Source organism: Tympanuchus pallidicinctus, unplaced genomic scaffold, assembly GCF_026119805.1.
Source record: "Tympanuchus pallidicinctus isolate F22 unplaced genomic scaffold, pur_lepc_1.0 scaffold22, whole genome shotgun sequence".
NCBI classification, from domain to species: Eukaryota; Metazoa; Chordata; class Aves; order Galliformes; family Phasianidae; genus Tympanuchus; species Tympanuchus pallidicinctus.
Window position 1 is genome coordinate 13,774,063 of NW_026294739.1, and position 23,202 is coordinate 13,797,264.

Sequence of the window (23,202 nt, forward strand, 5' to 3'; positions counted from 1 at the left end):
GGAAGTGAGATGCCCTACAGGTATAGATGTATGTTTGGGTGATGCAATGAAGCCAAACTGTCTGAGAGACACCATGGAATCTGGCACTGGCAAAACTTCACTCTGATTTCCCCTCTTCCACCCCTGCAGCTGTCTGCCACACTCTGCAGGCTGTGGGAATCGTCACTGAAGAAAGAGCAAAAGAAAGGGCTCTCCATACAAGGAGCCAGCAGCTCTCCTGGCCCCAGGCAGTGGCCTTAGACAAAGCTGCAGATAGGCAAAGGAGGATGGGGCTCCTATTTTCTATTTTAGCTGAGGGCAAGTGGGAGAAAGGAGACGAAAGATGTTTGGTTTCGATGGCAAACTACCTACAGGAAGAGGCTGTGAGAAATTTTAACCTGGAAGAAGAAAAGAAGTTATTCAGTCTTCACACACTTCAGACTGCTATTTGTGTGTCGTTTTCTTTTACCCTCTCTTTGCACTTTCTCTAACATTACCACTGCCAGGGGCAAGATCCTCTTCCAACACATGCCCTTGCTTCCCCATCCCATCTCAGTTTCCCAGCCTTCCTTCACAACAGTCATGAGAGGCACAAAAAGCCACTGCAGTGGCAAAAAGATGCATCCTCAAGGGTATCCATCATGAAAATGAGGCACCCAGACCATGAGCTGCTGTGTCTGTTCTCTTCTCAGCCTAAAGACAAATGCAAACATTTTGTTTCAAATTCCCTGATGTAAATGAAAGCAGTTGGAAGAGCCTGCCCTACCAAGCACGCACATGGTGACAAGAACTGACTGCAGCATTCCGGACCAGGAGGGTCTAAAATGTTTGACTGATACCAAATCACTGTTTCAGGCACCAAGGAGGGGCTGGAAAAGTAGTCGTGCCCTTTAAAAATAGACAGATTGAGTCTTTTGAAACAAATCCGAAATGATGGAAGATTTCAGCAGATGTGACCGCAGTGATTTCACCAGACGTGATTGTATCAAGGATCTAATAGAAAAGAACTTCCCTGCTGTTCCGTCAGGCTGAAGCCAGGCCTGAAATATCCTTTTTACTCTTTTGATGACATCAAGAATAAAAGCCAAAGGGAAGTTGGGTTTTGATTTATTTTTTTTTCCCTGCTCTTTCTTTTTTAAGGCATGGAGTGGTTTTACCTGATTTGTGTTGCTGGATGCTAGCTGCACCAAAGGAAAACACTTCAAAAGTTTGAAGTGGGCTGTTCAAAGGCATCGCTCGGTGTCTCTCTAACACGAATGTCATCTAACTGAGCAATGTTCCTGCAGTTCTGGCCACTTTTGAAGATCCGCCTATAAATCGAGCTGCCTGCAATGGGGCTTAAATGAGGGGGTGTGGGAGCCACGCACTGTGCAGCAGGAACCCACCCTGCTGCTCCAGCAGATTTCAGCCAATGTGCCAAATGCTTTCCATCATTTGCTCCTGGAGGTGTCTAAGAAAAGGGCAGATGTGGCACTAAGAGATATGGTTAGAGAACATGGTGGGGATGGGTTGACGACTGGACCAGATCATTTTAGCCACCTTTTCCAACCTTAATGATTCTATGATTCTATCACCAGTAAACAGCTGTGGGTACCATCAGGATTAATTGATTTGTCTCTAAAGCAACAAGGTGTTGCAAAGAACAGCAAGGCTTCCAGCTGGGGCAAATGAACAAGGAGAAAGGTTATTTGCTAGCACAGCCAGGAAACACCTTGAGAAATCTTCAAAACCAGTTTATAACCTCAGTGTTGTATAGGAGGCTTACAAGAAGGATAAATAATGATAATTAAAAAAAAAAAAAAAACAAATAAAAACCCACCAGATAACAGAAGAAGAAAGCAAGAAACGAGAAGGTATCAGTTTCAAAACAACACAAATTAGGTGTTTCATCACAGACTGTGCTACTGGGCTGTGGAGCCACTTCTGCTGCATGACACTGTGGTTGCTGTGTGTTTACAAGGGTTTCAAAGGCAGCTGGAGAAACACGTGGAAGAAAACTATGAAGATGCTTCAAAGATGAATAAATAAATAAATGAAACTCTGTGCTCCTCCTTTTACATCTTTGTCTGGCCTATTGACACTGATCTGGCTCTACACATTTACACCTCCTGTAAGCCACCACCGTGCTTCATGTAAGCCAGCTGCCACCCTGCAGTCACTTCTTCTGCTGGTGGGTACATGTCAGTCTCTGCAGATTATCAACTGATCATTGCCTCAGTGCAGGACTTGGATCAACACCTGGAAACCTACATCTTCCCTCCTGGGAGCTGAGATGACAGAAAATGCAGTCAATTGCACTCAGCCTCCTGGGACCCAGATAAGAAGGAGAGCAAAGACTTCATTCCTATTATGAATCTGTATTGCAACAGTGTTTTATATTTCCCTGGAGGTAGTCTGATAGGCACTGATCACATATCAGAGGAAACATCCCTGTCCCGAGGAGCTCGTTGTCAGCTGGATCCCAGGGCAACCAGGTAGAGGGGCTGCAGAGCACCCGGCGGGGTGAGGAACTTAAACCAGCTCCCTCTGGCCACCAGATGAACACTAATCCACTGGGCCAACGCAGCTCTTTAACGCCTTTTTTATTCTCTACATTTACTGTTCCAGCCCTGACAAAACAAGCCAGAAGATGACAAATCACCACTCAAGCCATCAAATCTCCATCTGCAATTTCACTGCAGGATCACCCTGACTACATCACATCCAAATGCCGATCCAGTTGCCACCACGGGCATTCAAACCTGTAAAAGGCCTTTTTGGGGCTTTCAACCTCCGGCTCATGGAAGAAAGTCCTGGACTTTTCAACATAGGCTTAATGTGGCTTTCAAGACAGTGGCACTAGTGAAAAACAGCAACATGTTCTTTTGTCAACGGGAGCCAGCTAGAACACAAGCAAGAGGCACAAGAAAGCAACAGGACGGGTTTGATAAAGAAGTGTGGGGATGGATGGAGTAGTCCCACCATCTAACATCTGCCAGCAGCAGAGCCAACAGCCCCCATAGTTTACTGAACATGTCTGATCAAAAGTCTTGGGAGGCTTGTCTGTGCTAAGCGCTAGCAGATGCTAAATCAGCAGCAAGATGAGAAGTGTATTAATAAACTAAGGAGGCACATAAAGTTATTTGAAAGCTGAATGAGGAAGATGGGGAGAGAAGGGGGAGAATAAAACCAGTTTATTTTTCCATTAAGGCAATTTAATATTCTCCGAGTGGAGCTACAATCACTCGTCCTTGGGAATTAAATCGAATTAGTGAAACTCTTGTTCGTCTGCAGAATATACGATATCATGTGGAATATATCAACTTTTTCTTTATGGCTTCTGCAGGACATCACTACTTCTCTGCTCATAGGGCAAGAGGAGCTGGCCATAAAATCTTTTTGACTTAGCATGACTTTCAGTGACTGCAACCAACTTTACAGCAGCAGGGAATATATACTTTTCCCTTTAACTAATACAATTACATTAGGACTCGTTATTGATAATTATGGTGACTTAAAAGTTTCCCATTTCTTTGCCCACTCTCCCGCCAACTTAAAATCTGCTCCAATATCATCACGAATTAATGTCTAATTAGCCATCAAGCAGAGCTGATGTTCCCCACAGAGTATCACTGCTTCCAGAAAAACAGAGAGCTGAGGAGGTATCGGATATTTCACCATCTGCCTGCAATGGGAACCATAACCAATTACCCAATACAAAGTTTAATCGATTACAGAAACCAAATAGCTCATTAAGTTTCTGCTGCAGTAAAGGAAGGCCTTTCTATTCACTCCTCCTCCATGGAAGTTACATTCATGAAAGATCCAATGGCAATGGCCATGAGTAAAGCATCCCTTTACCTCCACATCCTGGCCAAGCTATAATCTTCCTCTTTCCATTTCTGGCACAAGAGAAGAGAGAACAGAGAAGAGGAGGATGCCTCCAAGTGCACAGGACGTGTCTGACAAGCCATGAATTACGCACGCCTACATGCACACATCTGGTGTCCAAGGCACTGCCAGAGGAAGCCCAGCAGCCGCGAGAGGAGGTGAGGATGCTCTCTTGCCATGTTCCCCTGGACCAGAGCACTTTTTACACCCCATTTTGTTTCCTTTTCATTGATACTGATTGTATCAGCCCCTAAGCTCTTCTCCAAAGCTTTTAACTGAACGGCATTGTCAAATAAGAATGGGTTGAAGACAGCGAGAGGCAAGAAAAGGGACACATATTTTTGACAAGATTTATCTTGGATGCTTTTCCACTGAAGGCTATCCGAATAGAAGCCACATGTGAAAGATCCACCTCCAAGAATCAGTTTTACAAGTCCCATGGCTGAAATAATGTGCCCAGAGATGTGCCAGGGAGCTCACCCTCCAGAGGGAGTTGTACCTGGTAGGGAGAAATGCCCAGCTCCAGCTCTCTCCTTCCCAGTGCTGTTGCATTATCGGAGCAAGAGATGTGCAGAGTTGAAGACCGGCGATTTCTCTTCTTTCAACACTTTTGTTGAGTCTGACACTGAAATATTGTGTCCAGGTTGGGAGGAAGTGTTTTAAAAACTCGAGAGACTCCCCAGAAAAGCAGAAACAGCTGACAATGAGACACGTACAGAGCTCACTTGGTTTCATTTATAAAGGAGACTGAGCAGCTCAATAGCTTTACCTAAACAGCTTCCCAGAATGAAAATGTCAGATACTGCAGGTCTGTCCAATCCAACAAAATAGGGAAACATGCCACAACCAGCAAGCTGAAGCCAGAGAGATTCTGTTAACAAATAACAGAAATATTCACTTATGTCTAATAGCACAAGTAATTAAACTGATAGGACAAGGGGAAGTGGTTTCAAACTAAAAGAGGAGAGATTTAGCTGGAGAGAAGAAGTTTTTTACAACAAAGGTGATGAGGTGCTAGCACAGGCTGCCCAGAGAGGTGGTGGATGCCCCATCCCTGGAGACACCCAAGGTCAGGCTGGATGGGGCTCAAAGCATCTGATGGAGTGTGGGTGTCCCTGTTCAGTGCAGGGAGTTGGGCCAGATGGCCTTTAAAGCTCTCTTCCAACTCAAATAATTCTACGATGATTCTAAATACTAGAACCAACTTTTAAGATTTCTCCCTCTCCAGATGTTGGTGGGTGCCTTTGGTCTCTGTGGATGATGGGGTGAAGCAGCTTACGGCTCTGCCTGGCCCCAGATCTGTGGAGATGAAAGCAAAGGCACCATGGAGTTCCCAAATGTCTGCTGAAATCACTTTGTGTTTGTACCACTTTAACTGGAAATTAAATTTACATGAACAAACTCTATCCCACACAAATCTGTATATTGTGACAGTTAAATGAAGAGCTTTTAAAAAGGGACACGTCTCAGGCAATTTTAATCAAAAAAGATAGGTTTTGTTAAAGCTACCAATTTCAGAAAATTAAGGTTGACTAAAACTGTTTTTAAAAACTCCTTTTGGAATTTAATCACATGTTGAAAACCCATATGCAGCTGCTAGTGTCACCTGCAAGAAGTCTGTATAAAACATAAGCTTATGGTTAATTTTACACATGTGCTGAAGTTCTATCAACTTTAATGAAGTTTAAGCACACAGTCAAGCTTCTCTGAATTTGAGAATGCATTCCTGAATGCAGGCTGTGAAGCTATGAGAAATCACTGCTAAAAATAAAATAAAATAAAATTGGCCATTTAGTTTTCTCAGTCTGAATAAGCTCCAAGCACAGAAGTTAAAGATACAACATATTTTGGACTTTGTTTGCTTGTTTTGCTGTAACAGGAAGGGGTACACGCCAAAAAGTTTGCAAGGATTTGAGAATCTCCCATAGAGCCTGGCAAGGTGTCAGGAAAATGGATGTACAAAACTACATGAAAGTGGATGGCTCAGGTTTGGCTTGCTTAGAACAGAGTCAAGTTAAAAATCTACTATATGTCCAAGCTGAGAAGAGGAAAGCCTGGACTCAGCCTTGATACACTCATTTGGGACAGCCTCAGATAAGCATAAAAACTGCAGGTGAAGAAACAGTATCTGAGTGACACAAAATCCGCACAATCAAATCTGCACTGCTCTAAGACCACCATGAAACCTTGCAAGGAAAATTCCCAGCACACAGATCCTTCCAACGAACTCCAAGGCTTGCCTCAATATTGCCCATATGCAGATAAGTGACTGAAAGTTGTTGGTTGACATTAAGAACTCATGCCTGAAAGCAGCTGTGCGTCAGGAACTGTGATGTCCCCACTACACATTAGGCCACAGGACAATATCTATTTTGCTTGGTCTAGCAGTTGGCAACCCTGCCCACAGCAAGGAGGCTGGAACTAGACGATCTTTGAGGTCCCTTCCAATGCAAGCCATTCTATGATTCTATGAACTCTACTGCTCCTTGGAGCAAATACAGCCACAGAAGCCAAACGGGATTTGTTTCAGTGCAGAAAGCATATTCTGAGCCTAAATTTCCATAGGAGCCTCACCCAGCATCAGCACCTATGGTGGGCAGTCATGCCATCGGCCCTGGGAAGTGGCGACACCAAACATCTGCACGGCCCTCAGCAGTGACATCTGCGGGGAAAACACCGAGGGGTTCTGCAGGGCTGAACGGGGTGAATTTGCAGAGCCAGGTGTGGGGAGAGCAGGTCAGGAATAAGCAGAGTATCAGAGCTGAGGATGAAGGCCAGACCTGGGATGTGACGAGACAGGAGGCCGTTTCCATGGCAAAACAGAGATGCGGAAACAAGGAGATAGAGAGGGACGGAGCTGTGGATTGGCACTGCTGAACAGGAGATGCTTGTGCAGTACCTCTGACAGAGCTGTCGCTGGCTGGCTGGAGCAATGCTTGGAGCTGCGACAGCTTTCCCAAACATTCCTACTTTACTTCTCACACAACTGAAAACAAAGCCCTAAAAACATTATGTGATGTTTTCCAGATGCTCTTTCTTACCTGTTTTTTGCCCATTAAGGCTAATCGACATCCTGCATTTTCATCAGAATTTCATCAGCTAATCAGAACGGAAAATTACAACTGTGGGGAATGGTCCTACAAAGGTGGAATGTAATAGCAACAAACATTCAAAGCCATGCCTGCCTTTCTATCCTGGAACAAATTCCTTCAGCTCTGGCTGCAAAAACACTTTCTGCTGCTATTTCTACCACCTCTCCACTTGCTCAGGCACTGTGCTGCACACTGCTTGCAGAGACAACCCTTTCTGACACCGAAACCACCTGTCATGGCAGCAAAAGCTTTGGTGTTTTTAAGTGATCGAAACAAAAAAATACAGACAAGAACCTGCATTTCAGCCACTTCCATTCTTGGAGGTTCAATACACTCACACCTTCCTCATACCCACAATGCTTAAAGACAGGCGGAGATCTAAAACAGTGAAGTTGGTGTTATTCTTTAAATTATCCAGAGCTGCAAAACCAAATTTAGACAGACAATGAGTACATGTACATTTCTTTTCAGCTTGGCTGACAAAAGCTTATTTCATTGCCACACAGTACTGTAGTACTTAAGGCATCAAAATCAAGGTGGGAATCTGACTTCTGCCTGCTGTGTCACACCGCAGCCTACCGCTACAGTCATATTCCATGGAAAGGCTTCGTCTTCTCAAACCACATCTTCCAGCCCCAGCCAGCTTCACAGAAAAAGCAAAATAATTTGTCTCTGCTGCAGTTTTTAGAATTCCTTCTGCTACTGACAGTTTGTTTGTCTTAGTCTCGCCGCTGCATCACAGTTCCCTAATGCAACACAGCCTACCAGGATTTGACACAAGAGCAAGCGATCCTACGAAAGATCCTTCCTAGGACCTCTTAATCCAACAGAAGATTTGAATACAACTCAGAAATGAGAAGAATGTAAAAGTCTTCAATACTGATCATGTGAGCTCCCACTCTACTATCTCTTGGCTCATTGGCTATGATGGGAGACTTCTCACTTTTTCATTACCTGTTTTCCATCTGTTTATTCTCTTTCCATTTGTCCATTCTACCTTGGATTCAGTGATGGTTTTGCTCCCTATTGTTTGTTGCAGACTGAGAGGACAAAGTTACTGCTTTGTTCTGCATCCTCCATCTCCCACTTTACTCACCCCATTCAAGCCTCTGTTGCCCACGAGAGGATGATCCAGCTCACAGGTTAACCTCTGTGCAACAATTCTGTGATTCCATGATCTCTGAACCCCACAATCAGCAACCCCTCCGACCTGTTTCCTATTACAACCTTTTAGATGGGCCTGTGCTCTTATTTACATGTGCTCTGTATTAGCTGCTGCTTTCTTCTGCTCCCACACCTCATCACCCGCCGTATGGCACATGACCAAAAGCCACTTCTGTTCCTTCTCTGGAAGCATCTCGCAGCCCAGCACAGCCCCTCTTCCGAGTGTGCAGCAGCACGGGTCCTGGCACACTCAGCCCACGGCTACTACATGAAACAATACCAGAACAAATACATCAAATAACGCAGTAATAACCATGATGAAAATAATGAGACCGGTTAACTGTTTGGATTCTTGCTTCCTTTGTAGTCCTTGCTGAGAGTTTTAGCTATTAAAGGCTGTTTTGCACCGTAACACTGCCAAGATATTAATAGCCAGGCAGAAAGATGAATGGCAGGCTTACACCGCACAATTAAAACTTTTCCAGTTTACTCTTTCTGTAAAATTTGTGGTTTATAATAACCATCTTTGTCTATTCTGAAAAGAGTATGGATTGGAAAGTTACATAGATGGGAACAGAGGTTCATTACAGATTTAAAATAGAATGTGGTTTGGCATTGTAAAACAAACATGCGTATAAGATGGGCCGCATCAAGAGGAGACTGAAAGACATGCTCAGTGTTCCTCTGCGCTTGTGATCCTGCATTTACCGGTCACGCTACCCGCAGACAGGGATAAAAAAGCAGTGGGGATAAAATGTGCGTGCTTGTTCCCCCGTAACATGTAGGCCTGCTCTACATCCCTGCTCATTCTGCATTTCTTATACTTACTGTGTATCTGTATATGCACGTATATGAGATACCCAGATATTCCTCAGCATATACAGATGCCGTATTGCTGATTTTCCTACCTTCGTGCCCAGAGAGCCCTGTAAGTGAACAAACACACACCAGCCTGCAGGGAGCCTGTGAGCACTCAGCCATGCAGGGAATACGCATGTGATTTGCTTGAGCCCAGATCAGAACGCAGCCCATTGCTGTGCCTCAAACACACGAGGATGGCAGGAGGAGGGAGACAGATCAAAAGCATTCTTGAAAAGCCAAGGTTTGAATAAGAGGGCTAACATCACCAGGTAATTTACTTATACCGTTGGACACGGCTTCAATTTAGATAAAAGGCAGTTGCTTATCACATGGATTTTAATAAATCAGTTCAGGAGCCACAGAAACCTGCAGACACAAGCTCTGCAACTGAAAGCTGTGCACACAGAGTGAGGCTCAATCTGCAGGGCTCCAAGAGCGCTCGCTCCTTGCAGGAGCACAGCAGCTGTCAGCAGCGTGGATGCTCGTTGCTAGCGAGCACCTAAGCCCAGGCCCATAAACCTGATGATTAACAAAATCTAGCACTAGAGGGAGGCTGAACACACTTTCTGCTCTCTTTAGTCTTTTTGGCTTCTCCAAGCATTCAGAGGAAGGCAATTTCAAGCGAGCCCTGCCACAGGCAGAGCCCAGCAGAGCAGGAGATGGGAGATCCCAGGCAGCACCCCATGCTCTTCCCTTCCCCAGTGCCTTCTCAAAATAGATGCTCCAAATTGAAAACACCAAAATGTTTTCCTGGAAAAGGCAGCAGCAGCACTTGCTCAAGGAGGCAGGCAACAATTGCTCAGGACACAGGACTGAGGCACTATTCTCAGCCCATGCTGGTCAGCCTGGTGACCCAGGCACATCACTTTCCCTGCTTCAGCTTCCTTATCAGGCACAAACCAGTGCTTCTTTTGTGAAGGGCTTTGTGGCCCATCAATAAAACACATGCTGATAACGGCCAGGGGCTGTCGGGGGAGATGCAATCTCTGAGCTGAGCACAATCTCTACTTGGGTTTCAACTAAGGTCCCAAATCAACATCAGATCTGTGCTGCAGACACGGCACGTGGGGGTAATTAGCTGCAAAAGCTGTGGCTGCTCCAAGAGTGGGACCTGAGGGTGAGGACGGCTAGGGGGTTCCAGCAGAGGTTCACAGGGAGCTGCAGCCCCCACTGCTGGGCTCAGCCTGAGGTCTTCAGGGGGAGGCAGGGTAGGAAACAGCTGCTCACATCACCATGTGCAGGTCCCATCCCAAAGAGCCACTGCTTTTAGCGAGGGTCCCGCTCTGAGCAGATCTGGGTGCTTGTGCGAGCTGCTCACGTCTGTGCTTTCCCCAGCCTGCCCAGAGTGCCTTTTTAGAGAGCAGAAGGCAAAAAGAAGAAAGAAATCTCCCTGCCTCCCACATCTATCTATTTCCCTTTGACAAACAGTGATTTCATTTTTCTTCCCGTCCAGAATTTTTTTTTTTCTTTTAAACTGAGCACAAGCCAACGTGGCAAAAGCCTCTCTGCTATGTCCTTATTTGTCAAACACACCATCGCCGCGCCCTCGGAACAAGCCCCTGCCATCACCACTGCCTTTGGCCGAAGGGGAACTTCCCAACACAGCTGACCCCAGCTACAGCATGCTGCTTTTTAAACTAAACTTTTTTTTTTTCTTTTTCCTGAAGCATTACAGTTAATAGGAAAAGAGTTGAAATTTCCTTCCCCTTTTCTCCCTGGCCCTGCTGCCAGTCGGAACGTGATGCATCTGGATGAACAAACAGAAATTACAGGAAAAGGCCAGATCTATTGCAAAAGAATTTCGTGGCTCAGACCTCAGTGCAGGTACCTAGAGGGAAAGTCAGATACTAAAGTACCTTTCTGGATCCAATCCTAAGCAGCCAGCTCTGCCATCCAAACACAGATCCAGAGATAAACAGCCCTACAAAAACTGGGCATTATTATTTTAACTGCTGCTCCACAAGCTACAACTTAAATTGCAATAATCTGTGCAGCTTTCAGCTGTCAGACAGCAGTGCATGAAATGATAATAAACTGACCATATATCTGCTGCTGCCCTCAACACACAGTGTAAGAAGTTTTACCTGGAGCCACATTTTACATTTTTCATATACTCTCATCGGAATAAAACCTTCTGCCATCCAAAGGATCCTGTTGTACGAAGGCTGACACATTTCCAGCTCTGTAGCATGTTTGGAGATCTCACATTGAGCCACGGGGGCAAACTCCTCAGACCTGCTCCTAGCCATTGGATCAGGGGCTCTGGCACATGCATTCAACAGAGAGAAAATGCAGCCCAGAGATGATGGGGTTTGATGGCAGAGAGTAGAACTAGATTCAGTTTGTTGGAGCCCAGTCCAGCACACATGCATGAGAGCGCTGCCTTTGTGCTGAGCTGTCCGGAGGGAGCATCTGAAGGCTGGAAGCCCAACGAGAATGGCCACCATTCACCCTGCCCCATCGGCTGGGCAACTTCTGCAGGCATGTTCATTACTCACAGGCATCAGACATCTCCCTCAGTTTTCACAGGTTGGATATTAGGAAGACATTTTTCTCAGAAAGAGTGGTGATGCACTGGCACAGGCTGACCAGGGAGGTGGGGGAGTCACCATCCCTGGCGGTGCTCAAAAACAGTGGAGATGTGGCACTGGGGGATGAGGTCAGTGGGCATGGTGGGGATGGGTAAGATTTGGTGATCTTAGAGTTTTTTCCAACCATAATGATTCTGTGCTTCTATTATTTGCCCTTTTACTCCCCAACTCCCTAGCATCCCTTCTTAGGACAAGGACCTGATCCTGCAGTAGGAAATCCTGATTTGCACTGACACTCACAATCTCTTTCATTGAGGATTGAAAGAAAAGGAAAAGGAAAAAGAAGATGAGTGAGCACAGATGAAGGATGGGGCTCTGTGTTAGCTGTGCAGAGTACTCTGGGAAGTGGTGGCATGCGGGGATGCACCTCCAGGCCCTGCTTTCCCCTGACCAGGCCATCCTGCACAAGAATCCAGCTCTAACCAAACGCCTGCCAAACTCAATGCTGCTAACACTGCTCCAGCTCCAGCTTCCCAAAGTCACAGAGAAAGGGTGTGACAAATAGCAATTACATGAGCTCAGCAGGCAGAGCCAGCCCAGCTGCTGGTTCTACCAACATGCCAGTTCCAATGAAAGCCCCGTGCAGCTCAGGCACATCTTTGGCCTGATGAATGAGGCACTAGGATCAGCAGACATGTGCCTCTCTTGGTGAACATGGCTAGGTTTCCTCTCTGAAAATCCCCCAAGCTGTGGCAAACCCTGGGGAAGCAGGGAGGCAGCAGGGCCACTTCCCAGCGCCTGGCTCCCCGAGGACTTCTTGGAGAGATAGAGACATGGCAATACTTGCTGGGGAATTGCTTCATTCCCCCAAGGCTGGCAAAAACCATGCTTCTCACATGGCTCACATCCCGATGGTCACAGCCCTTCCTGGCAGTGGGGATCATAATTGCCTTTAACCCCTTCTTTCTCCAAGGATGCTTCCAATGCTGAACCCATTGCAGGAACATGCTTGGAAGCTGTGGCAGCATCTGAACTTTGCTACAGGCAAGAGATCAGAGGAAGCTCATGCTTTCTTTTTACAGAGGCATAGTATGGATGGACCAACTCTGCAGTGTCAGGAACAAAGTCTGACCTCTTGGACCCTGTTCCGTTTCTGTTCACTTGCCTGCGCTCAGGCTCACCTCCATCAAGATGTGAAATAGATCTCCTCCCTCATCAGCGTTCGTTCCCCAGACATATTTTAGGTTGGCAGCCATAGCCTTCTTTTTGCTCAGCTAACAAACTAAACTCTTCTGGTCACCAGTGACAAGATCTCAACTCCTTGCTCCTGGATCACCCTGACCACCTGTCTCTGTGGTCTGAACACAACTTTCCTGACCTAGCACAGCAGGACCAGCACGCCAGGTGAGCCTGTGATGTCTGCACAGAAGTGTCCAAGCCTTCCCATCCACACAGCACACGCCATCGCATCTTACAAGTTTTGCTTTCATCCACAAGGCCAATCTAGAAGATCCAACCCAGCAAAAGCAGGGTCCCAATGACATCACTGTACTCTAAGCCAGGGATTATTTGCTTCACTTAATTTTAGGCATCTAAACAAAGCACTTTTAGGATCAGATTACTGCCTTAAAGTCTCTCCACAGTCAGTGGAAGGAGACGGTCCTTCCAAAAAACAATTCATTCTGGGAAGGTTTCACTCCCATCTACTATCACAAGGGCAGAATGAAATTAGTTTTCTAATTCAAGCCGGATGGGAAAAATCCTTTAATAGCCCAGTAAGTTTTGAATGGAAATATTCCCTACTTGGGAAACAGAACTTGATAATGCTGACTTGGTTGTTCCTGACATGTCGTTTCAAACCACAGCACTTCGCCACCTTGTTTTATTACCACAGGCTTATTTCCACAACCCTTCTGAATCAGTTCTGCACTCCCAATAAAATACTTGTCTTCTTACCTGCACGTTGAAAGCAACGTCGTCCAGAGGGGGTGGGGGGGGAAAGGCACCTTGTGATGTGATATTCCCGAGGTCATCAACAGGAGGCGGAGGTGGAGGAAGGAAGTCTCCTAGGAGAGAGAATCAAGAGAACTTTGGCTTATCACAGAGCACCAGCATTTTCCCACATCATTTCAGAGCATCTTTCTACTGCCCAGAGGGAAAGCTGGTACATAGAGAAGGGCAAGGGGGATAGACCAGGTCCTTGGTGCCTGGGTTCTGAAGGGGCTCGTGCAATACTCACAGCTCTGCCTCTATGGCAGTTAACACATCGCTTGACCACTACCTACAGCTGTACCCCTCACTGCTGCAGGAGATGGCTCTGAAGGCTCAGTAATGTTTGCAGATTACTTAGTGGTTCTCAGAACCCAGCAGGACCACAGGTGACTTGCCATATCTCCTGAAGGCAGTAGCATGCAGCTCCACACACCAAAGCTCACATCTCATTTAAAGCTGCTGCAGGTGGCTGAAGAACTTGGACCGAAGAATACCCCACATCCAGTGGAGTCCTTCAGAGGATCCATCCTGCAATGGATCCCATCCAATTCACTCCCCTCCTCTGACACCAGCACTTTTGGTCATTAAGACTACCAGTGCTGACTGCAAGCAAGGACTCCCTGCTGGAGAGGACACTCAGAGGGCTGGCCATGGAGAGCCAAGCACAGTTCCAACTAGTTTAACAGCAGCTGGAGCCATGAGAGCCAATGTCGTCTTTTCTGTCATGGAGCCTGAGAGACCTTTGTGTTTTGCCAGCTTAAAAATGAAGTTCTTCAGCTCGCTTCCTGCATCTCTGCTGCTGGCAGGCAGCCACGCTCTTTGCGTTTCCCTTTCCTATAGGGACCTCATATCTTCACATAACAAACTGCTGGGAAATTCACAGGCTCTTCTTAGTGACAAGAGCCAAGTAAGTGGTGGGCCAGCTGCAAACTCAGAAGCACCCATCTCTTTCAACCCCGAGGAGGCCTTTCACATGGGACCGATGTATAAAATGTTTCCACTATAAATTCACTTTGTCTTAAACTTCTGAAAGTGCAGATGCAAATACAAAGCAGCACACTGTGAAGCCAGGAAAGACCTCTCCTTGAGAGCCTCAGAGCAGCATGGGGAGCAGGGCATCAGGCTCTGAAAGCACCTCCCAAAGATGGAGCTTGCCATTACCATTGGATTTGGCTCATGGCGAGGCAGCTACTCCTAATTTGGACCACTTTGGTATATTTTTATTCCTTCTCATAAAGCTTTATGTTTCAAGCAGAGATGTTTACAGCAGGTTCTCCCGTGCACATTTGCAATAGAAGTTTAAGGTAAGTGCATCAAAATGTGGTATTTCATGTGTCTTGGTGTTGTGGCTTTTGGAGGGTTTTAACCCTTTCTGTGAGGAAACACCGGCTTCCTGTTGACCCTCCACATCCTGATGCAGCATTTTCCTGCCTCCCGTTGGATCCCCAGAACCATCCCCAGTAACCAAGCAGCATTTCCAACCCCCTGCTCTGGATAGGGCTGACAAAAAGAGTTGTTGGATGTGTGGGGCTGAGCTTCACAGGGCATGGGCATCTGCAGCACCTTCCAGCTCTTTGCTATGGGAAGCAGGACGAGTTGAAGCCCTGGAAAGCTTTTCAGTTCTATTTCAAACCTCCCGAATGCATGAGCTCTCAAAAAGGCACCAACCCCCTCCAGAACTTTCAGGGATCTTATTTCCCAGGAAATCAATTTCTTCCCAGTTTTAAGTGAGCATGGCAAGAACAACAACCCACACCAAAAACGTTGGAATCCCTAAGAAAGTACTGTCCTAAATACAGATGCACCAAGACAGTTTGAAAACAACACATTGAAAACTAATTTAAGACAACCATGTTGCTCCAATACACAAAACCCTATGAAACCTACTGGCTTGTGAAATTATAGAGTTCAAGACCGATTTACAAAAAAAAAAAGCACAATGACATCTGCAGTATCTCCTTTTTGCTCTATAATTAATCCAGCCTTTTATTTCAAATCATATGAAATACAATACAGAGCAAAAACAAAGGAATAAATATTTTGAAATGATTATCTTCAGTGTTTCATGCTAAAAATGCTGCGATGCTGGAACGCTAAGTAAACTTTTTTCCTTTGCTTTGAAAATGAACCTTCAGCAAACTAATGTGATTTTGCAAACAAATTCAACTCCAGCGGATGTGCACTTCCCCTAGAAGACACTTTAGATGATGTTTCATCTGCTAGCCCCAGCTCCAAAGCCAAAGACTCATCTTCTCGCCAAGCCCTGCCAAGCTACGCTCCTTCATTACAACCCTTCAGTATCCTAAAGCAAAATAGGTAGATTCCCTCTAGGTAGAGAACGGGGCAAAGGGGATGAGACAGGGGAAAGGGCAGGGTTTGTGCGTAAACAGAAGGCTGAGAGGGAAAACAACAACTGCTGTAACAAATTCAAAACAAATATCATTTTGCCCCTTTGGACGGGCTGTTCCTCCCAAAGGAAAAAATATTGGCAAGATCTTTCAGAAAAAGAGCAAAAGGACAGAAACAAAGAGAAGAGCCCTTTTTCAGAGCTTGGAAGACAACTCTTTCCTTGGAGCAGGAGGCAGCTGGCTGTCCGCACCCCAGCCCTGTGGCTGGCTCTGCTCCCCTAAAAGGCGTCCGGGAAGGTTTCAGGCTTGGGAGTAGAAAGCAGATGTGTGATGAACTGGGGGGACCTTGCAGATGTTTGGCCTTTTCCTGGTCCTCTGTGAACAGACGGACTTTTCTCCCTCACAGCTTCAGTTATTTATCCTGCCACTGCACTCCCTTCTTTCCCACACGCAGCCATAGGACTCACTGAACTCAAAGAGAAACTTCTCTCCAACTGAAGAGGGAAAGCTGTTACTGTATTATTATTGGCATCACTGTGAATCTCCCTCAGGCAGAGAAAGAAGCATCCAAAGACCATAAAACTTGTGTCCTGAACAGCGCAGTGTTAGATGATGTGGAAGAAACAGGTCTTCATTTCAGGAAGGAAAGGAGGAAAAATTTTAAAGAAAGCTCATGCTCCATCTCAGTGGTGTTACAGAACTCTAGAATCGTTAAGGTTGGAAGAGACCTAACGGATCACCTAGGTCAACTATCTACCTACCACCAATACTGCCCACATCCCTCAGAGCCACATCTCCATGGTTCTTGTACACCTCCAGGGTGAGTGACCCCACCACCTCCCCGGGCAGCCTATGCCAGTTCACCGCCACTCTTTTGCAGAAGAAATTTTCCCTAATATCCAACCTGAACCTCCCCTGGCACAACTTGAGGCCAATCTCTTCCATTCTATCGCTGTTACCTGGGAGAAGAGCCTGACCCCTCACCTCGCCACAACCTCCTGTCAGGGAGTTGGAGAGGGATAAGATCTCCCCCTGACAGCCTATGTCCCCACAGAGCATCACTGCTTTCTATCCTCAAGCCCTTCCAGCACCCATCATGTGGGTTCCTGGGCAAGGGGCTCTCTGCTGGTCTGCGTGGAAAATTTCACCATCACAATATAGAACAAAATATTTGTTCAAAGCTTTAATAGAGACTATGTGAGCACATGACTGAACGGAAACTCATAGACTTTTATTGCTGTCTCCCTGATGCCCTCTGGGTATCTGTGCCAGCTGAGAAAAACACCCTGTGCGATGCAGCAAGCACCTTTCTCACTCAAAGGCAAACCTCTCAGTGCCTCAGCACACGGGGTTTTGTGAGTGTGTTTTTGTCAGACATCATTGCCTTAAGTCTTTGTTTTCAGGGAGACGCATCTGCCAGTCAGCAAATATATTGCAGCACAATAATTGCTTCCCCCCTTGACTGACACAGTTGTTTAGACATCAAGATTTGCAGCTCTGAAACTTCTAGACACGAAGATGATCTCACATGTTCAGTAAGAAGAGACTGATTGGGGGGAAAACCCTCGGAAACACAAAATAGCAAAACATCATATTTTTCACTGAAACAATAACTTAATGACATCTATCAACCAACAAAACAGAGCTCACACTGGTGCTCTCAGATCTCTGACATCTGAAGATTGCCCAGATGGTTTTCATTTTTCTTCCTCCAAATGAAAACAACCCTTTATCATCACTGCTGACTCTGAGGACAGTTCAGAATTGGTTTGAATCACCTGAAAAACCAAGCTCTCTCCTGGAGTCAGAGAGTAGAGCACAAACAACGATGGAGCAGCCCCCACTGACGTGTTTCTCTTCTGATCCAAAAACTGCCTTCTGGAAAGCACTGAGCAGACACAGTCATTTTCCATTGCCTGGTCAAGTATTTAACTTCTACTGCAGAAAACCAACGGTAGCAATTTGTGGGTGATCCATGGTAAAATGATTAACATTTACACTTAGAACCTAATTCATCTAGCACTGGGCTGAAATCCCTTTGACTGAGCTCACCTGGAATTCCTCCCCACACCCACAACAACCACTGTAAAATCCTGCAGTGTACTGACATCCCAAAGTGCTCCTTAAAATTTCATCGTGCAAAAGTGACACTTCTCAAGAGTTAAATGCAGGCTGGTGACTCTCAGGTATGAACATGCAACCTACTTTGCATCCTCTCACTCGTTACATTGCCCATAATGACAGTTTTCCTGTAACACCTTTATTTAACACCTATCACAGTTAAAATGATGCTTTGTGCCAGCAGTTCCTTTGTGAGATCATGTCACTGATATCACGTCAGTGCAGACCAAGCCATGACACACCAGCTACACAACTGACCTGTACACACAGCACATTCATGGGCCATCCTTAAAATGAAGCCAATCCAAAGCTCTGTTTCAAACTACCACTTTCTTACCCATTACTAATTCTACCACTTCAACTACTTTTGCTGTATTAATAAGCAGGGGGGGAAAAAAGAAGAGAAAAACACCCCCCACCAGCTAATCTTGCTCTCAGCATTAAAAAACGAATACTGAATCTGTCACGTAGTTGCACTAAAAATTTACTTCACCACCTGCAAGCTGAAATATTGCTTTTATGGATTTATATTGTATTAAAAGGTCACTGGCTGTTTAAGTCTTAAACAGTTTTAATCATTCTAAAAGTCTCTTAACGGTAAGAAAAGGAAGCTCAGAACAAACAGCAGCAGGGATTCTAATTAAAAGGGCCAATTCATCTAATTTTATTTGGGGTTAATTATTCAGGATTCACTCTCTGATGTGTAAGGAATAGCAATTAGTAATTTTAGCGATTTGAGGAACATTGGAGGTGTAATCAGTTAAAATGAGTGAGTGTTTACAACACAAGATGTTGAATTAGTTTCTCCCAGCTGGAGAACAGGAACATTAGTCCCCTACAGTTCAGGGCTATGAATCGCAGTCCTGCTTAAAATATTCTCTTTAAATAAAAAAAAAAACAAAAAACACACGCCAACAATCATCTGCTAATTTTGTTTACTACACGGTAAGTCAGTCAGCTATGCGTACCGCAGCGGCTCACGTTCCTCACCTCAACCTCCATCCCATCACCCAACTGCCCAACCCTCGGGATGAGCCACAACCAAAAATCCCCGGCACTCCTCTCATCTGCACCACCTCAGTGCGGCTATCAGCCTCCTGTCACGCAGCCCTTTGCTACAGCTTGCTGAGATAATGAAAAGAAGCAGCCTGCGAAACTTTCGAATGTTAATTAACTTCTGTGTTTAAATATACAGAGGAAAAATGACCGTGCGATTAACTCAAAACCTCCAGGTACGATTCCTCCTACGAGCTCAGACCCAAAATAGCTCTGCTGGAATCGCTCTGGATTTCTTCCAGCCGCACCGGAGCCAGAAAAAGTCACTAGAGCTTGCAGGTGGGGACAGAGGAGCGCATGGACAAGTGCCAGCGTGGAGATGCAAACACGGCCATGCTGATGTTTGGATCTGAGTGGGGACAGCAGCTCCAAAGCTGTTTTTTCCACGTCTCAGAGGTAACTAGGGTTTATCAGCGTCACATCCTCCAATGGGACCGGACTTGGAGCCCTGGGCACTGCCTGGAAGGTTTCAGCTTAACATGGCCAATACAAGGAATGGAGCTGGAATGCTACAGCAAACCTTCAAACCATTCACCTTTTATCAAGCAACTTCATTTAGCATGAACAGGTGCTCAAGTGCTGTTTTTAGTGTTCTGTATGTTGCCCTTTCATCCCTGCTCAGGTCACCGGTGGGGAAAATCCCCCCCTTCTCTGGTTCACGTTAGAACTCATTGACCTCCCTCACAAATACCCACAAAGGCGGTAATTAGTTCACAAATAGGAAACGAGGGCTCAGTTCCCCAACTTATGCAAAACCTCAGCCGCTTCGCCACGCTGGATGCCCATTGTGAAAACATCATTTATTTGATGTGGTTGTGCTTTTCCTTGGCTTGTCCGTGAACCCTGCGCAGCAAAAGGCGATTGATGGCCCACAGCCTCTATGCTCCCAGTGCCCACAGAGTTGGGAAAAAGCTAGTTAGCATTCCTCCATCCACATCCTACACACAGTGATCTTACAGCACGCAGCACTAAGTATCGGTAACATCTAACATCTATACAAGGCTGCATTTTGGTTCTTCTACTCATTTTTTCTGGATGATTGTGGTGATGAAGCATTTTAACTAATGTCTCATGCCAACCGTTCCGCAATAGAGAGATTTTGCTCACCTCAACCCCACGTCTTCCAAAGCCCATGCAAATGAACCATTCTGCTCCCACTCAGACATTGTCAAAACCCAGCAGATATCCCTGTCACAATGCTATCTGTGTGGAGGTCTCCTAGCATCAGAGACCAGCTCCAAGGAAAACAGACCCATCCTTTGCTGAAGCTTACCAAGTCACTGCAAGAAACAGCCCATGGCACCTGGAGTACTGTGCTCAATTTTGGACTGATACCAGGCTCGATATTAGGAAAAAATTCTTCTTCAAAAGAGTGGTGAGGCACTGGCACAGACTGCCCAGGGAGGGCATCTCCACTGCCCCTGGAGATGAAGAACCTGGCACTGAGGGACACGGTTAGTGGGCATGATGGGGATAGACTGAGGTTGGACTTGATCTTTGTGGATTTTCCAACTTTAACAATTCTATGAGTCTATGAAAATGCTAATAGATGGAAGAAGTATAGCCATAGGATTAATTGAGAAGGATTAAGCACCAGACTTTGCTACAGATTCAGGATTTTAGACACATCAACCTCACCATGCCATGAGCATGCATAGCCTTCCTCTGCCTTCCCTCCACCAAGTGCATTAGGAAACAGAGTTTGACTTGGTCTCTGCAGCAATTAGTATGATGAGACCCCACTTTGAGCTGCAGCTGCTCAGGTCAAATAAACAGGGGCAAAAATAGTTCCAAATGATTTTTAAAAATGACAGAAAACAGCCTGCTGAGATGGAAAGATTTCAACACAAACAACTGGAAATATGCTGGAAGTCAGGACATCTAAGTCAGAAGAGCAAACCCCGTCCTCAGAAGAGAATCACACTGCATTCCTATACACATCCTCTGCTTCCAAAGAACAAAAACACCATGAAGCAGCTCAGCAAGAGAAGCGTGCTACTACTCAGAACAAAACCGAAAATGGTTATGTTTGTTTATTAGATTATGGTGTTAAACTCATTTGTTCATCACTAAGAGCTCCTGACGAGAGTTGACACAGGCTTTTATTTACTAAAGGAGGCTGTTGTGAAGGAGTCCTACAAATGAGTTACATCACTGGATGTAAATCGCTTTCTCTCTGCTGTTGTGGCACAGTACAACTAAAACAAATTTTGGTTTTCGTCACAAAGCACCATAGGTCATCATAGCTTTCTTCCAGAAGAAGCAGCTAAGGAAGATGGGGACAGCACCCTTTCTTGTCACCAACCAAGCCCTCCCTGCGTCAAGTGATGACATACAAAACACTGCACAGATCAGAAAAACGACCTCCCAGAGCTCCTGACTGCCAAAGGACTTCCTCCAGCTTCGGAAGTTACAGCTAACAGTTTTTAAGCAATCTCAGACTTATCTTTGCTTCTAATTGTTTCGTTGTTTGTTGTTTTCCCACTTTGAGGGTAAATTGAAATCTGAACAGTCAGAGGAAACATGACGTGCTGCTGCCTTGGCTTGAATGTCAAAGCCAGCAGTGGCCCATGCTGCACAACATCTGGAAGACCTGGATCCATCCTGCCAGCCCAGCACGCAATGGAGAGAGACAACAAAACCCTTGCTGCAGCTGGAGCATCTCGTTTCATGGTGGGGTCCACATTCCTGCAAGGCATCCTCTTCTCAAGTCTGCTGGCTGCCTTGGTAGATTGGAACAGAACCACCCAGTGGAAACATGAACATACAGCTCTCATAGATTAACTGCCTGGATGCCTACCTGTGCGACCTACTGTAGGGAACCTGCTTTGGCAGGGGGGTTGGACTCGATGATCTCTGGAGGTCCCTTCCAACCCCTACAATTCTGTGATTCTGTGAACTGGACAAGAAAATGTAAGCTGATTTCCAAACTGGCTCCTGCAGTTCCTCCCCTCCGTATGTAGCTCTTAGAAATCCACACTTCCAGGCTAAAGCAGAACACGTGTCTTTATCAGATATGTCACTGTTTCCAGCAATATGAACAGCACGGGCTTGCTTTCTTTCTTCTGTTGCAATTAGTCAATGCTATTGGGAAGCAGAAAAGCTATCTAGATTTTCTTCATGCTGTAGTTTTCTTTCTCGTTCACCAAGTATAATGCTTGAATATAAAATTACATCCTTAATCCTTGAAAATTACTCAAGATAAAATCAAATGCTGGACAAACAGAATTCTTCTCTGTTTTCTTCTTTCCAAGTAACTAATGCTCAAAATCTCCATATCTAAATATAGATTTGTATTTCTATATAAATACATACAGGTTCACATACATATTTACATATGGTGGCAGTGGTCTTTGTGGATGAAGTTTGGTTCCTTTTTCTCCTACGTGCTGTAAACTTGACACATCTAGTAAGATCATAGAAGAGAAATGGGATTACGACAAAACAAAAAATAATGGAGGTATCAGGAGATGCTCTACATCTTCTCTACAGTGCTTTTGAGTAGCATGGAAAGCAGAAGGGAAAATATGATATAGGCTCTCTTCTTTGAGGTGAACTTCACCCTACAAGACTGATCCACAAGCTTTCCTGACCAGTGAACATTTACCAGTACCTCATTATTAAACACATTCACCTGTGCAGTTATCATCATATTCTAAGCAGAAATGCTTTAAAATTCACTTTAAAACTTTTTACTTTAAAATTTGCATAATTCAGCAAAGTAACTGAGCTTCCCTTACATTGGTCTCCTGGCAGCACAGAGACCCCTAGTTAGGAAACAACTTGCTGAGCTGACTTTTTAAGTAATGACATTTATGTTTTCTATAGCCCACAAAATCCAAGTATCCCCTTAACCTGCTCTACTCTTTGTAAGTACCTGTACTGGTTTGGGGGAAAACACATCTCTCATCTTACACTCCCTACAAAGATGATCACGATATTGTAGTTATTTGAACTTCTGGCCATTCTGAGAAAGCAGTCAATTCCACAAGCAGTTTTGCTGTGACTGTGCTGAGCATAAGGTGCCTCCCTTCCAGACAACAAGTCCTAGGGTTTGGCAGCAGCCCAGGGAAACAGCAGAAACCAAAAAGGGGCCCGTGCAGTGCAACACACACCAAAAGCAGGGTCCATTATCTGGTGGAGGGACACCTGGGCGAGATTAATTTCAGCTTGAGTTAAAACTTTTAT

General features: G+C 45.5%; 1 protein-coding gene across 7 annotated transcripts in view; it reads right to left on the reverse strand.

Annotated features, from left to right (window-relative positions):
• Positions 1-23,202, reverse strand: part of LPP (LIM domain containing preferred translocation partner in lipoma) — a 310,262-nt gene that overhangs the window by 157,060 nt on the left and 130,000 nt on the right. For all 7 annotated transcript variants that reach the window (XM_052686960.1, XM_052686961.1, XM_052686957.1 and 4 more), the window contains one exon: positions 13,454-13,563. In XM_052686960.1, coding sequence (XP_052542920.1) covers positions 13,454-13,563 — 110 coding nt within the window. The remainder of the gene's footprint in view (positions 1-13,453; positions 13,564-23,202) is intronic.